The 14,308-nt window shown below is 46.9% G+C and overlaps 1 protein-coding gene across 1 annotated transcript in view; it reads left to right on the forward strand.

Moving 5' to 3' along the window:
* Window positions 1-2,088: 2,088 nt before the first annotated feature.
* LOC126534923 (uncharacterized) overlaps window positions 2,089-14,308 on the forward strand; it is a 77,865-nt gene continuing 65,645 nt past the window's right edge. The window contains exons 1-2 of the mRNA XM_072289508.1: window positions 2,089-2,637; window positions 13,456-13,491. Of these exons, the coding sequence (XP_072145609.1) occupies window positions 2,089-2,637; window positions 13,456-13,491 (585 nt within the window). The remainder of the gene's footprint in view (window positions 2,638-13,455; window positions 13,492-14,308) is intronic.

Here is a 14,308-nt window from a genome sequence, read left to right on the forward strand (position 1 = left end):
TCATCACATGCAAGACGCATGAAATTTACATGGGCAACCTATGCTCTTACTTTTCGTCCTAATAAATGTAGGTAATTTTCTAAAGATTTATTACTCTTACAAGTAGGTTTTCTGCTCCTGAGGGGAACATCCCTGAAATAACGTATTTGTTGACGATAAAAGCAGGAAATCGTAAGAGCGCGCAGAACAGGAACGCTGCTTTATATGTGCTACAAATGCTTTTTATGTAAAACGTGCGCGAAATACACGTAGACAGTTATTCACGCTGCCAAACCTTTGTAATGCATTAAAGAGACAAACTGACGACGCATCTTGTTTACTGTGCCAGTAGCCAAATATTTAGTAAGCAAATATTATTATTACATATGTGGTTCTGGTACCGTGGCTTACTTTTGTACAACTGGTAAATTGCGTCGTGAACGTCTTCGAAACGTCTATTTGTTATTTTGAAATTCAGGCGACATGCGCAAATGTACCGATATGTGCCACTTGTACTAGCCGCTCTTTGCATTTATTAGTGCAATATGCACCTCTTTTTATAGGTATGGACGAAATTTAGTCGGTCACTCAGCTACACGGATGTTTAGGTGTTATAGCTGCAAGTACGAAAATTTAAACCCGACTACACCGTCGTGGCGCGATGCGTATTGTCATCAGTCAGACTCGCCTAATTGAGACATGTCAATATCTTTTTTGCTGACACCAATCGCTTCTAATGTCGGTGGCGCAAAAACAAAAGCAAAGAAACATAGCCGCAATTGCTGCTATGAAGGTACATCACCGCAGAGCATCACAAATTAACAAATGCCAAGTGTTTGAGGTGGTGTTAGCAAGCCTGTGAGAAAATGACGATTCCAGCTATGCGCATAAAGTTGTGCAATGGTCTCGATAGATAATTAACGTAGAATATGTCATGTTTTCTACAATATATAGTTATAGAGCAAAATTGTCTTACCACCTTGTGAATAAATATTTTAGTACTGTCGGAGCGTAAAACCGTTTGGTAATAAAAAAATCTAGTTAAGCCCCACTGTATTTTATGAAGTTTTATGAAGTTTTTCCTGAAGTTTATGAAGCTGTTCCCTCTAACAAGGAAGTCAACAAGAGCGAAAAGTTCTACCTTGTTTCCGTGAAACTGCGATGCAGGTGTTCCAGCAAAGCCGAAATATGCAGTTTCGACAGTAATAATACAATTTTCTGGTATAGCAGTCTATAGAGGTGTACGTTTATACCAATCTTATTGCTGCAGAAATACAAATTCAAAGTGCTGGTTGAAGCATCTGCAACCTATTGCAGTGCTGGAATGAAGGCTTGAGCCATGATTACTGAGTGGGAGCCCCTGCAACTTGTTACCAGCTTGCTCGAAAACAGCGCTGGCCGCGACCTTACCTTAGAAAGAGTGCCGCGCCAGCTGGAGCGTGTTTATAACCGAAGCTTTGTTTGGCTGATATAAATGCAATGGAAATTGGAAGATAAAAGCTAAACACCTCATTCGTCAAAGTATTGCTATAATGAATTGGCAATGTTACAGTACTTTGGGCACATTCCGAGAGACAAGTATCTCTCTAAGCATTTTTGTGTCTGTTTTCCCGTCCACCTCGGGCACTGGGTTAGTGGTTGAATTGGTAGTGCATCCGGCTGCTGCGCTGAGGGAAAAGGATTTGAAATCAATCGTCCACCAAATACGATTCCAAACAATTCTGGAAAATCTGTACGCACGTGCCGCTCTTCAAGGAACCTCTTTGATGCCTACGTTGGTCATTGTAGATGTCAGACGGGGCAGGAGCCGCTTTTTGAAGCAACTCTTTAATGCCTGCATGGGTCACCGGCAGTGGCGTGCACTCAGCACGAGAAAAACGCTGACGCATACACCCGAGTGCAGAAATCAGGCTCGGCGAAGGCACGTTTAGCGTGGCGACGTACCTGGCCCCACTTGAGAATTCGTGTAACGGAGTCATAAGAGGAGTCGACGCGGAATTCGGCGAGGCTGAACTCAGAGCGAGAATTGTAAATCGCCGGAATCCGGGCGCTTTGAAGGGCAGGCGGATCAAGAACAACACCACGGTGGTGGTGCTGCTTTTCGAGGGCATGAGTGTGCCCAACCGCGTCGCATGCGGCGCGAGCATATTTCGCTGCATGCTCTACCTACGCCATACGGAAGTCTGCTACGGGTGTGGAGGACTGGGAGACCGGGTTGACATGTGTCCCAACCCGGGAAGCAAGTGGAGTTGCAGCTGCGGGCAACGATCGCCGGCGAAAGATCACCAGTGCTATTCGAAATGCACGTTGTGTCGTGGCCCGCACCCAACAGCGGCGAAGGAGTGCAGGGACAAATTTCAAGTTCCCTATACCGTCAGAAGAAGACGGCGGCAGCGAAGCCGACGCGCCGAGCAGCTGCAGCTGGCGACCGACGTCAACACGGCGGGTGGCTGGAGACGCTCGCGTACGCCAGCTGTGCGTGAGCGCAGCACCGAGAGAAGCCGCTCTCGCACGCCAGCTGCGCGGAAGCGCTGCGCAATAAGCCGCCGCTCTCGATCAAGAGGGCGCTCGGTGTCCAGCGTGGGGATCCAGGAGGAGCCTACCTGGGCGGCTCGTGTCAAAGGGAAGAGGAAGAAGGAGCTACAGAGACCCACGGAGGTAATGCGGTCGGCTTCGCCAGAGCATGGTAGTAAGTCGCACGTGGGCTTATTACTTAAGAAAGTTACGGAGCTTAGACAGAAGTTACGCCGACTCAAAGCCGCCAAGGCAAACCCAAGCCCAGTGAAATAAAGGTGAGCGACCAGACACCACAGGTTGTCGAACATATACATCGTGTAGGACTCACTAAAGCAAAGCGTAAGGCCCCCCCTTCGTAACGACGAGAGCGAATCGGGAACGTCTCAGGGAGAGGCTCAACAAAGAAGACATTAGAGGAACTACTCAGAATAAGTAAAGAAAATCAGGAAAGTATAAACTTTTTCTACAAAGAGTAACGGTACTAAAAGAAAAGCCGGCGATTCGGACCATAGCCAAGGTCCGAGGGCAAAGCAAGGCAGTGAATCACTCCGACATTGCTTCGGGTGTGGAGCAAAACATGTTAATGTAGCATCATGGCGGGCGATCATAAACGGCTGGAAATATGGCAGTGGAACTGCGCTAGTTTTCAAAGGCTCCGCTACGGCAATTTTTGGCGAATGAGGCGGAAAAACCGCAGATTTTAGTTATTACAGGAGACATTATTTAACGACCCTACCCTCTGTGGCTTTAACACTGTGTCGATCAGGAACGAGGGAGGCAGAGGACTAGCCACGATGATAAAAAAAATTCTAGCCTTTATTGAACATCTAATCCTATCTGGACGGGGTGAGATGGAGACCCTTTTCGTGGAGGTTATGCCGGACGGGCGTCTTAAGCAGAGCGTCTTTGTGCTTAGTGGCTATAGCCCACCGTCGGACCAGAGACAGACGTTTAACTCCCTGCTTAGAAAGGTGACGTCGATTGCAAAACACTTTCCCCTCATAGTTGCCGGGGGCTTTAACGCCCCTAATAATCCATGGGGCTACGCCAGAGGGACTGTTAAAGGAGAGAACCTAAAAAAAAAATTAAATTATGGGGTTTTACGTGCCAAAACCACTTTCTGATTATGAGGCACGCCGTAGTGGGGGACTCCTGAAATTTTGACCACCTGGGGTTCTTTAACGTGCACCTAAATCTAAGTATACGGGTGTTTTCGCATTTCGCCCCCATCGAAATGCGGCCGCCGTGGCCGGGATTCCATCCCGCGACCAAAGGAGAGAACCTGGCGAGGACCCTGGATGATATCGCGTTTACGGCAATCAAAAACCCAGGCTTCCCCACTGCGTAGGGCACGTCAGTTGCGCGAACACGTGTGTAAGGAACGTAGGTAACGTCGTCATCATCACCACCATGATCAGCCTGGTTACGCCCATTGTAGGGCAAAGGCCTCTCCCATACTTCTCCACCTACCCCGGTCATGTACTGATTGTGGCCATGTTGTCCCTGCAAACTTCTGAATCTCATCCACCCACCTAACTTTCTGCCGCCCCCTGCTACGCTTCCCTTCCCTTGGAATGCAGTCCGTAACCCTTAATGACCGTCAGTTATCTGCCGTCCTCATTATATTTCCTGCCCATGCCCATTTCTTTTTCTTGATTTCAACTCAGATGTCATTAACTCGTGTTTGTTCCCTCACCCAATCTGCTCTTTTCTTATCCCTTAAGGTTACACCCATCATTATTCTTTCCATAGCTAGTTGCGTCGTCCTCAATTTAAGCATAACGCTTTTCGTAAGCCTGCAGGCTTCTGCTCTATACGTGAGTACTGGTAAGACATAGCTGTTATACACTTTTCTCTTGTGGGACAATGACAACCTGCTGTTCATGATCTGAGAATGCCTGCCAAAAGCGCCCCAGCCCATTCTTATTCTTCTGATTATTACAGTCTCATGATCAGGATCCGCAGTCACTAACTGTCCTAAGTGGATGTATTCCCTTACCACTTCCAGTGCATCGCTACCTATTGTAAACTGCTGTTCTCTTCCGAGACTGATAAACACTGATTTAGTTTTCTGCAGATTAATATTTAGACCCCCCCCCCCTCTGCGTTGCTTCTCCAGGTCAGTGAACATGCATTGCAATCGGTCCCCTGAGTTACTAAGCAATACCATATCATCAGCGAATCGCATGCTACTAATGTATTCTCCATTAACTCTTATCCCCAATTCATCCCAATCCAGGTCTCATAATACCTCCTATAAACATGCTGGGAATAGCATTGGAGAGATCGTATCTCCCTGTCTGACGCCTTTTTTATTGGGATTTTGTTGCTTTCTTTATGGAGGACTACGGTGACTGTGGAGTCGCCATAGATATCTTTCAGTATTTGAACATACGGCTCGTCTACACCCTGATTTCATAATGCCTCCATGACTGCTTAGGTGTCGACTGAATCAAACGCATTTTCGTAATCAATGAAAGCTATATATAAGGGTTGGTTATATTCCCCACATTTCTCTATCACATGATTAATTGTGGGAATATTGTCTATTGTTGAGTAGCCTTTACGGAATCCTACCTGGTCCTTTGGTTGAGAGAAGTCCAAGGTGTTCCTGATTCTATTTTTGATTACCTTAGTAAATACTTTGTAGGAAGTGGACAATAAGCTCACCGGTTTATAATTTTTCAAGTCTTTGGCATCCCCTTTCTTATGGATTAAGATTATGTTAGTGTTCTACAAGATTCAGGTACGCTCGAGGTCATGAAGCATTGCGTATACAGGGTGGCCAGTTTTTCTAGAACAATCTGCCCACCAATCTTCAACAAATCTGCTGTTACCTGATCCTCCCCAACTGCCTTCCCCATTTTATAGCTTCCAAGGCTTTATTTAATTCCTCCGGCGTTACTTGTGGGATTTCAAATTCCTCTAGACTATTATCTCTTTAATTATCGTCGTGGGTACCACTGGTACTGCATAAATCTCTATAGAACTCCTCAGCCACTTGAACTATCTCATCCATATTACTAATGATACTGCCGGCTTTTTCTCTTTACGCATGCATCTGATTCTTGCCTATTCCTAGTTAGTAGGTAACGTAACGTGGCCCAATAAGCAGAAGAAACTCGGCAGTGACCACTTCGTAGCGGCTGTAACATTAAGGGTGGACGCCCGACCGGCCAGAGTATTTAGGGTCATGGACCGGGAGGAGTTGAGGAAACTTAGGAAGGAGCGAACGAGTACGTTTTCCTCGTTTGGCGAGGCTATCGACTCCCTCATGCAGGACGTAGTGAGGGCTACTAAGGTAGTACGAACGGAAGCGGAGGTCCTAAGAATGGACCCCCACCTAGCGCACCGGTTTGAGGCCAAATCCTCAATTATGATGAGGCGGAAAACACAAATGCTAAATAGCCGGCTGAGGAAAAAGGTTCCGGATCTTAATAGAGAGATCGAGAGATATTGCGCGGAGCTCAATGAGCTACAATGGGACGAAGTCTGCGCGGCAGTAGACGGGCTCATGCGCTTAGGACGGAAGTGGAACCTCCTCAAGCACGTCCTGGTTGACGCGCAGACTAAGTGGAATCAAAGGCAAAAACTTAGTAAAGTCATACGTAGGCACAAACAGGAGGGAGGTACTGAACAGACACTTTGGAATGCGGTCGTGGATATATACCTTCCCATGGGGCCGACGAAGGAAGAGGATTGTCCGCCGATCGAGCGTGCGACGGCGGACGAGCTGCACGCTCCCTTCACAGAATCGGCGATCAGGGCGGTGCTCTACAATTTAAACAGGTGAGCGGCTCCGGATCCGGATAAGGTTTCAAACAGGCTATTACGACACCTGGAGGCTAAGGCAGTGGAAACTAGATGATATGGCAGGAGGTCAACAGGGTATGGCAGATAGGACAGGTGCCCGACGGATGGAGGCCGGCTACGGTGATACCCATCCCTAAAACTGGAAAGCCCCTTCCTTTCGACAACATCAGACCAATATCACTAAAATTGTATACAGGCAAGGTAGCGGAGCGCGCGATTTCGAACAAGGTTTCCGGGTACGTAGAGCACAGGAACCTCTTCCCACATATTATAGTTGGCTTTCGGTCCGGCCTATCGACGCAGGAGGTTGTGCTAATGCTGAAGAAGCAAATCTTTGATAGCGGCACCCGGTACGTGAGAGGGATTCTCGGTCTGGCTATAAGTAAAGCGTTCGATACAGCGTCACCTCGGTAAATACTGCAGGCCACTGTAGGGATAGGCCTGGGAGTCAAATTCCAGGTCTATGGCAGGTCCTTTCTCATGAATAGAACCGCTACTATTCAAGCGGGGCAGATTAGGTCGAGCGTGTAGGGACTGGGGGCTCGGGGTACCACGCAGGGATCAGTCATCTCACGAATGCTCTCCAATATAGTCATGGAGGGTTTTCAGACAGGCTGGGGGGCCTCAGGGGCATAGGTCACGCACTCTACGCAGATGACATCACGAGCTGGTGGCCAGGGGGCTCGCTAGCGCAAATGGAGCAAGCTCTACGAGCGGCATTGGGCGAGACGGAGGCTTACCTCGAGGACATGTGTCTCAAGCTGCCTCCGAGTAAGTCGGAGTTGTTACTTTACAGATCTGCAAGGCTGGGGGTTAGGGGTCTGAACCCCCTCAACCAGTTACCCGTGGTATTATACGCGAATAATGGGCAGAAAATTCCTAGCGTCGACTCAGTTAAGATCCTAGGTCTGCTCATAGACGCGAGGGGCTGTAATGCCAGAACAATTACTCACGCTACAGGCAAGATGGAGTATATGCTGCGGTGACTCCCTAGGGTGTCCAACCGAAACAAGGGAAAGGAGTTAGGTGAAGACAACCTCCTTAGTATGTATCCCGCGTTTCTCGTGAGCCATATTAACTATGTGGCGTCAGCTCTAGTATGGACCAAAACGGAAAAGACAAAGTTAAATGTCCTGATGCGCAAGAGCATCAAGAGAGTGCTAGGCTTGCCTATTGCCACGAGCTTCGGCAAGCTATATCAACTTGGAATGCACAATTGCATAGACCAGATCATAAAGCCGCCGGTCACTGCCCAGGTGATTGGGGTATCGTCAACCAAAGCTGGCAGGCGAATTGTTGACGAGGTCTGCATGGCTCTTATGATACTGGAGAACCGGCGCATAACACTCACACGGGAAACAAAAGCGCCGCACCTAGTGAAGCCCTTTCCGCGAAACGTCCATCCACCGCATAACGAGGGTAGACGTAAAGCACGTGCAAGAGCCACATTGAAGAAAGTTAGGGACGACAGAGGCTCTGCGTTCTTTGTCGATGCGGTGCAGTACGGGAACAGGAAAATGTTCGCGTTGTCGGTTGCAGACGGGAGCGAGGGTGCTTCGCTCCTCCGCCTCGGTACGAGCGGCCTCCCGAGTATAGCAGAGAAAATTGTGGTTGCACGGCCTTGTGTGAGCCAGAGCGTTCCCAGATTTATACCAACTCGAGAAACGCAATCAGAGCTTCGAAATCGGGTAATCTCGCTCGAGAGGCGGCCTCTATTCTAGAGAGAAGGGCTTGCCCCGGTTCTCATTGTATCACATGGTTCCCCGCACACATGGTGCGAACGTTCTCGAGGGCTTCCCAAACATCAACAAGCTGGCTCACGACCGTGAGCGAAAACTCACGCGCCGCAACGGTCTGGAGGCACCGGTTGGAAAGGAAGGGACTATGCAGAACGATCCATTTCTCATATTTAATGAAATTACTTAACATTGCCAACTTGGTAGGAGAGTTGATCCTCTTCCTCACCCGAAGCTCAGTACAGGTCAGTCAGCTACTCTCAGAATGTGGCCCACGGGATCTTTCCCGTCGTGGGGATTACTCAGTAGGATATACTCGGATGTGGATCCTAGTTGTCCCGACTGCAGTGAAACCTTTTGCTCTATTGCTCACATGCTCTGGCGATGTCCCGCGTTGCCTAACAACCTTCTCTCGAGCGAAACCGAATGGAAGGAGGCCATCAAAAGCAGAGTATTCCGAAAGCAAGCCCAGGCTATACAGAGGGCCCGGGAAAAGGGCGGATCGTCACGGCCTTCTGTCCTCTACGTTGGCATGGCCAGCGGCTACCATGGCCTCCTGTTATGGGGTCCTGACAGTAGCTTCTCAGGATCAAATAAAGCACGTTGTCTGTCTATTCTTTTCTGTGACATGACGGCAACAATGAACCACCACAATGCTTCGTCTCATCGGACCTCGCTGCGTGCTGATAGTGTGTTGATTTAGCTTGTCTCTTTGTATGGTCCGATGTACGACTTTGAAAAAGTCAGTCCACTTTGGCGTCAAATCTTTATACCAAAGAGACGTTCATTTGAGGTATCGCCAGCGGTTTGTGTCCGCGCGAATAAAAGTCAGAGCAAAAAAAATAAATAAAAACGTAGTTACCTTTGCTGGCTTTAGTATCTTGACGTGGATGCTGACACTACGGAGGAGGTTTTGGGCATGTGTTGTAGGCGTTTGTCCCTTGTAGCCCCTCCCCTGCCCCCTGGCTACGCCTCTGGTCACCGGATATGCTCCAGTAGGTGGGGGCAACTGTGAATGAACGTCTTAATGCCATCTCTGGCAGTTGGGTATATGCCTGTGGAAATGTGCCGTTCTACAATGGCGAAAATGATTCTTTCAATTCCTCCAATGCTGATGGCATCAAACCTACGTCACAAGCGTAGCTGAAGCAAAGCAATACGGCGCTTTAGCGGACTGTGCCAGAAATGCACTAGCTATGCGCTGCTTTGCAAAGAATGTCTTTCACGGCAATGCTTTAGCGAACTGCGCATTGAATACACTATGCGCCACCCTTAAATGAACCTTTCGCCCAATCGGGTCATTGAGCTTGTGTCACAGAGTGTGCCGCGAGTTAGGGCACAATGCCCAGTGTTTGCAGCCGCCGGCCTCGAACCCTTCTCCTTTTGGAGGTCGCGCACGAGCTTCCCGCCAGTGCTACCTCATGGCGCACCGTATCCAAAAAGAAGTGGGTGAGAGGACCCTGGTTAGCATATGACGCATCTCTCAGCATTCGCATGCACCTGCGCGCCATACTTTTCGGACGCCACGTGCATGCTGCGTGGGAGTAATGCTAGATGGCCTCAACAGCTTTTGCGGAATCCTTCTGCACTCCAGCCCTCATAGGAAAATGGGTATGATAGTGGCCATGCGATCTGTGGCTATATTGATCAAACACTAAACGCATCACTGTTGACAGCCATCATCAGATTATTTCGGCCCATTTTTTTTTTATTTCGCTCAAAATTTTCGTCGAAAACCTTAATGTAAACCAATTACAATAAGACATACTTGGGTGCGGAATTCAAGCGTTCAGTTGCCCAATTTAGGCCGGAAGTAATAAAAAAGCACCTCCTATTCTGCTTCCTTCCCTGATGTTTTTTGGTGCCCGGAGTAGAATAGCGGTGGTGGCGTAGTTTATTGTTCAAGGCATAATTTCCACTCCAGAAGGTTTTCTTTAAAAAAACACCTTGTCTGGTATAAGCATAACATAGTCCCAGTAGCGTAGGCAATTTTTTTTTTTTGTAGAAAAAAGACGCCCTTTTGGTAATGTACCAGGCCAGTATATATGAATATACGAGAGGCTTATCGATAATCACCATTGTGATAGATGTCGTTAGCGATATATGGGTGCTTTATACAAGACATAATAGAATTAAGTTGCTCGCTAGGACACGCAACAAATAAAAGTCTAAGCAGAAAAAAATGAAAGGCAGTGGAGTAAGTTCAATACACTACAGTACTTCCAGTATTAGCTATGGTGTCATTCCAATAGTCGGTTTCCAGCGTCGGTAGCAGCTGTCGCCAGGAATGACCATAAATAGACCCAGTTTCTGCGGGGATCGAACCTGGACCGCAACATGCGAGCCAGCTACTCTACCACTGAGCCTGCCAACGCTGTTTTATCAGTATGGTGTTTATTACAATGAATGAAATCATGTATGTACACAAACCATTTACAGTAATATTAGCACCAGGTGGTCGTAAGCGATCTCGCCTGCGCTAGCTGGGAAAAAAAGGTGCCCTATAAACGCGTCCTAGCGGGCGAGGAAACACGCAACGGGACATGCGCGTCGGGTAGAGTTGACACGTTGACATTTTCCTTTGTAGTTGCTGTGTCTGTGCGTGACCAGCGTATGAAAGAATGGTTATTGTCAGATACGGTCCTGCTTATGAAGGGGATATACAAAGCGCGACATGAGCAGTAGGTGCCATCAAGGGGCATGTGTGCATGATGAAGCACCTAGTTGCATCTTGCTTTTTGTCGAAGAGAAATTAATATATACAAAACACAAAAGAAGGTTAGAAGTTATATTCAAGTATCCAGGCACTACCACTGCTTTCTTTGTGGCAGAGGATAGCGATGTGGTGCTTTTTGGACGCGGGTACTCCTACTAAGGGCGTCTGGTTGTAGCAGCGCCGTGTCTGGGTCAGACTGGGAAAGTGGCTCAGCAGAACCAGTCGTAGGGTCGGCCACCAGTCGCATTTCTGTGGAATTCAGGTGCTCCCTGGTGCGCTTCATTTGTTGTCCGCTCTCTGTGACTGGACTGTACGACCATGGTGGGCCTGTAGGGACAATGACCACAGCTGCGGGCCATGTTCTGCGTGTGGTGTCGCATACAGACATTGGAGAACCACTGCCAAGCGCTGGCTCATGCTTGGCAGTCCGGTTATAACAGATTCGTTGCTATTCCTTTATATCTCAAAGACAGTTGCGAAGGGACTCTGGTGGCACATTCAGAGGCTCAAAGTGCTGAGGGAGCACTGGCAGTCGAGTTCGGGTTTGACGTCCCATCAAGCCCTGAGCAGGCGACTTTAGTTCTAAATCCCTTGGCATATTTCTCCATTCAAGTAGAGCTTTGTGAAAATGAAACGTTGCAAAAGGGGCATTCTTTGGCAACTTTTTCACCTCTTGAACTACACGCTCCGCCATGCCGTTACGGCGAGGACAATATGGGCTTGATGTTATGCGGACGATTTCTAGATGGGCCGCAAAAGACCGGAAGGAAGCACTATTGAAAGGCGGTCCATTATCACCGCACAGATTTGTCGGAATCCCATGAGTCGCGAAAACAAGCAAGCAGGCGTTATTTACGGCTTCTGTGGTTGATTGACGTAAGTTTTGAATCTCGAAAAAGAACAAGTAGAAATCAACGATGATTAGGTACGTCTGGCCATCGCGGTAAAATATATCAAGCCCAAGGACTTGCAGTGGCAGACTTGGTATCTCGTGGCTCCGCATAGGCAGCCTAGTGTTTCTACGCTAGTACTTTTGGCAGGCTGTACATGGCTGGAGTAGAGATGTAATGTCCGCGTTCATTCCGGGCCAGAACGTTACCTCTCTGGCTCTCATCTTAATTTGTTCTTCTCCTCTGCGGGCGGCGTGTAGCAGACGGAGAACCTCCGGTCGCTTGGCTGTATCAACGACAATTTTGTTGCTCCTGATAGTACAAAGGCGGGCTCCAATAAAAATTATTGAATTTGCATTTGCGGATACTCACAAAACCGAGCAAGAAGAAGCGCTTCTATTCGACCCGGAGGATTAGTTAGTCAGGACATTTTGCTTGCGGATTTAAAAAATAAGCATAACTGGGAGAAGAAAAAGGAATTACTTTCAGTGCGGTCACACAACATTTGAGAGAACGGTAAGTATTTCTGCGCTTGCTGTAATGCAGGATACTAACTGTAAATACGGTCCGCAATTCTTGGGAACAACGCACAGTAAAGTTTAAAGTGTGATTGTGGCTCATTTTATGAACACTAGCGATTCTGCTGAACCTCATTGGTCTTTGTATTGGGGGCGGACACAACAAGACCAGGCCCACTGCGACAACGATGGTAAGGCCATGGCCATATTAGAGCCTTGAATCAGCAGCAATGTTCAAACTACCACAGGGTAATATATACCACCCATTTATATAATTACGTTTCGTTGACGCTCATGCCAGGTTTTAGCGACGTAACAGAATGTAGCCTATATTTTAACACAACAGTTCATTTTAGAATATCAATCATTGAATAACTTTTGTGTTGGTTGATTGGCCACCTTCCTTAAGCCACTCGGATCTTTTGCAGGACACGCACTATTAGGTGAGCGTTGCGTTTTGCATAAGATATCGCGTAATTTCTTTTTTCTGCCCGTCATGTACACACAATGCGCATTCTGGTCGCCGCTTTACACTTGGCTATAAAATTTACACAAAAACGGTACCTATTTTCGCCGCATAATGTTGCCTAACATTCCGCTTATAATCGAAGATGTTGGAGCCTACTTACGAACAAAAAACAGGATCGTTAAATATTCTGCACAGCGCATACTGATTTCTAATATAACAATAATATAATATAATATATAATAATTTCTGTCAAGAATATAATATTGTATTTCTTTGCAATCAAGCATGCAGATGTGATAAATGACTTTCTGCAATTCGTACTTCTATCCCAACTTGGAAACATTTACGCAAGATACACGGGAAGAAAATATCACATAGCTGACAGAAAAATCTGCCGATAGCGTACCACTCGCATTTGCGCAAGTTGGAAAAACGTTTATTGGACGAAACATTTAAATGCTAAACATCAATTTATTTTACGCGAGTCTAATATGCATGAGCTGGCGCAGGGAAGCGGAGTACTCGATGGTATGTACTGTACATGCTAGAACATCAAAAGAAGCAGCCGTACTCTATAAATTCGATGTTCTCTCTATGTCGAACCACAAGCACTGGATGTGGCGAGCGATTCAAATGATATCAGCAACTTTCGGGTATGTGTTATCTTCGAAAAATGAACTTCAAGTCATGTCGTGGAAGGTAAAATTGCCGCAAACGGACCATTTTTCGGAAATATAGACACTAAATGTGCTATTAAAGAACTGGTGGGTGAAGTTCTCATTTATCAAGTCTTGTCATTTGTCATTTTTATATCCAGGCAAAACCGAAGCCACCGCTCCCTGATATTACCCTGGTAAGTCCATTAACGCTAGTCATCTGGAGCTATCAGTTTATATTAATTGAGTTGAAGTAGGCAATGTCTTGGAATACGTGCTCCCTAATAACGCAATGATAGACAACGAGAAAGCCAATAAAGACCAACAAATAATGTCTAAAATACAAATGATGCCCTGCGATTATCTTCATTTGCTTACTCCTTCCAATATCACGTTTTCTTTGCGTTCCTTCCTAATACCGCCTGTGAAGCCACATTGAAATTGACATTGCTGTGATTCCTTTGAAAACCAGCAGATAATGGGCACACGTGAAATGCCATATGTGCTGTCATAAGTACTTAGGGGTACTTATTACACTGATGTTAATATCTCTTCGCGTCATATGAAGATTCTGACGGTAAAGTAAAAATTTGGTACCACAAAACTGCATCAGAATGTAGCGTTTAAATTCCATGGAAGACTGTCTTTGATGACGTTTTCACAACTCTGGATCGCCAATTCAGTCCTCATATTAACAAGGAAATCAGCGTGGTTGTCTCCTCTCACGTTAATGAACCGTTTTGTTAATGTGCGAATGTTCTCCACGACCTTACCTTCAGCGATAACGCAAGTGATATCGCGGTGCTATAAAGGCTCGTTTCTCAATTTATAGCATTGATAAGCTTTAGGATTGCTTTCCTAACACGGGGTAAATACAGCAAGAAGGAATTTCGCATTTGATGGACCCAATATTAGAAAGCAAATTACTACGGTGTTGATCCGAGTGTCTTCGTAATATAACTTACGACGTGCTTCCCGCACATAATGATACCATTAAATATTGAAAACGCACTG

Source organism: Dermacentor andersoni, chromosome 7, assembly GCF_023375885.2.
Source record: "Dermacentor andersoni chromosome 7, qqDerAnde1_hic_scaffold, whole genome shotgun sequence".
Taxonomy (NCBI): Eukaryota; Metazoa; Arthropoda; class Arachnida; order Ixodida; family Ixodidae; genus Dermacentor; species Dermacentor andersoni.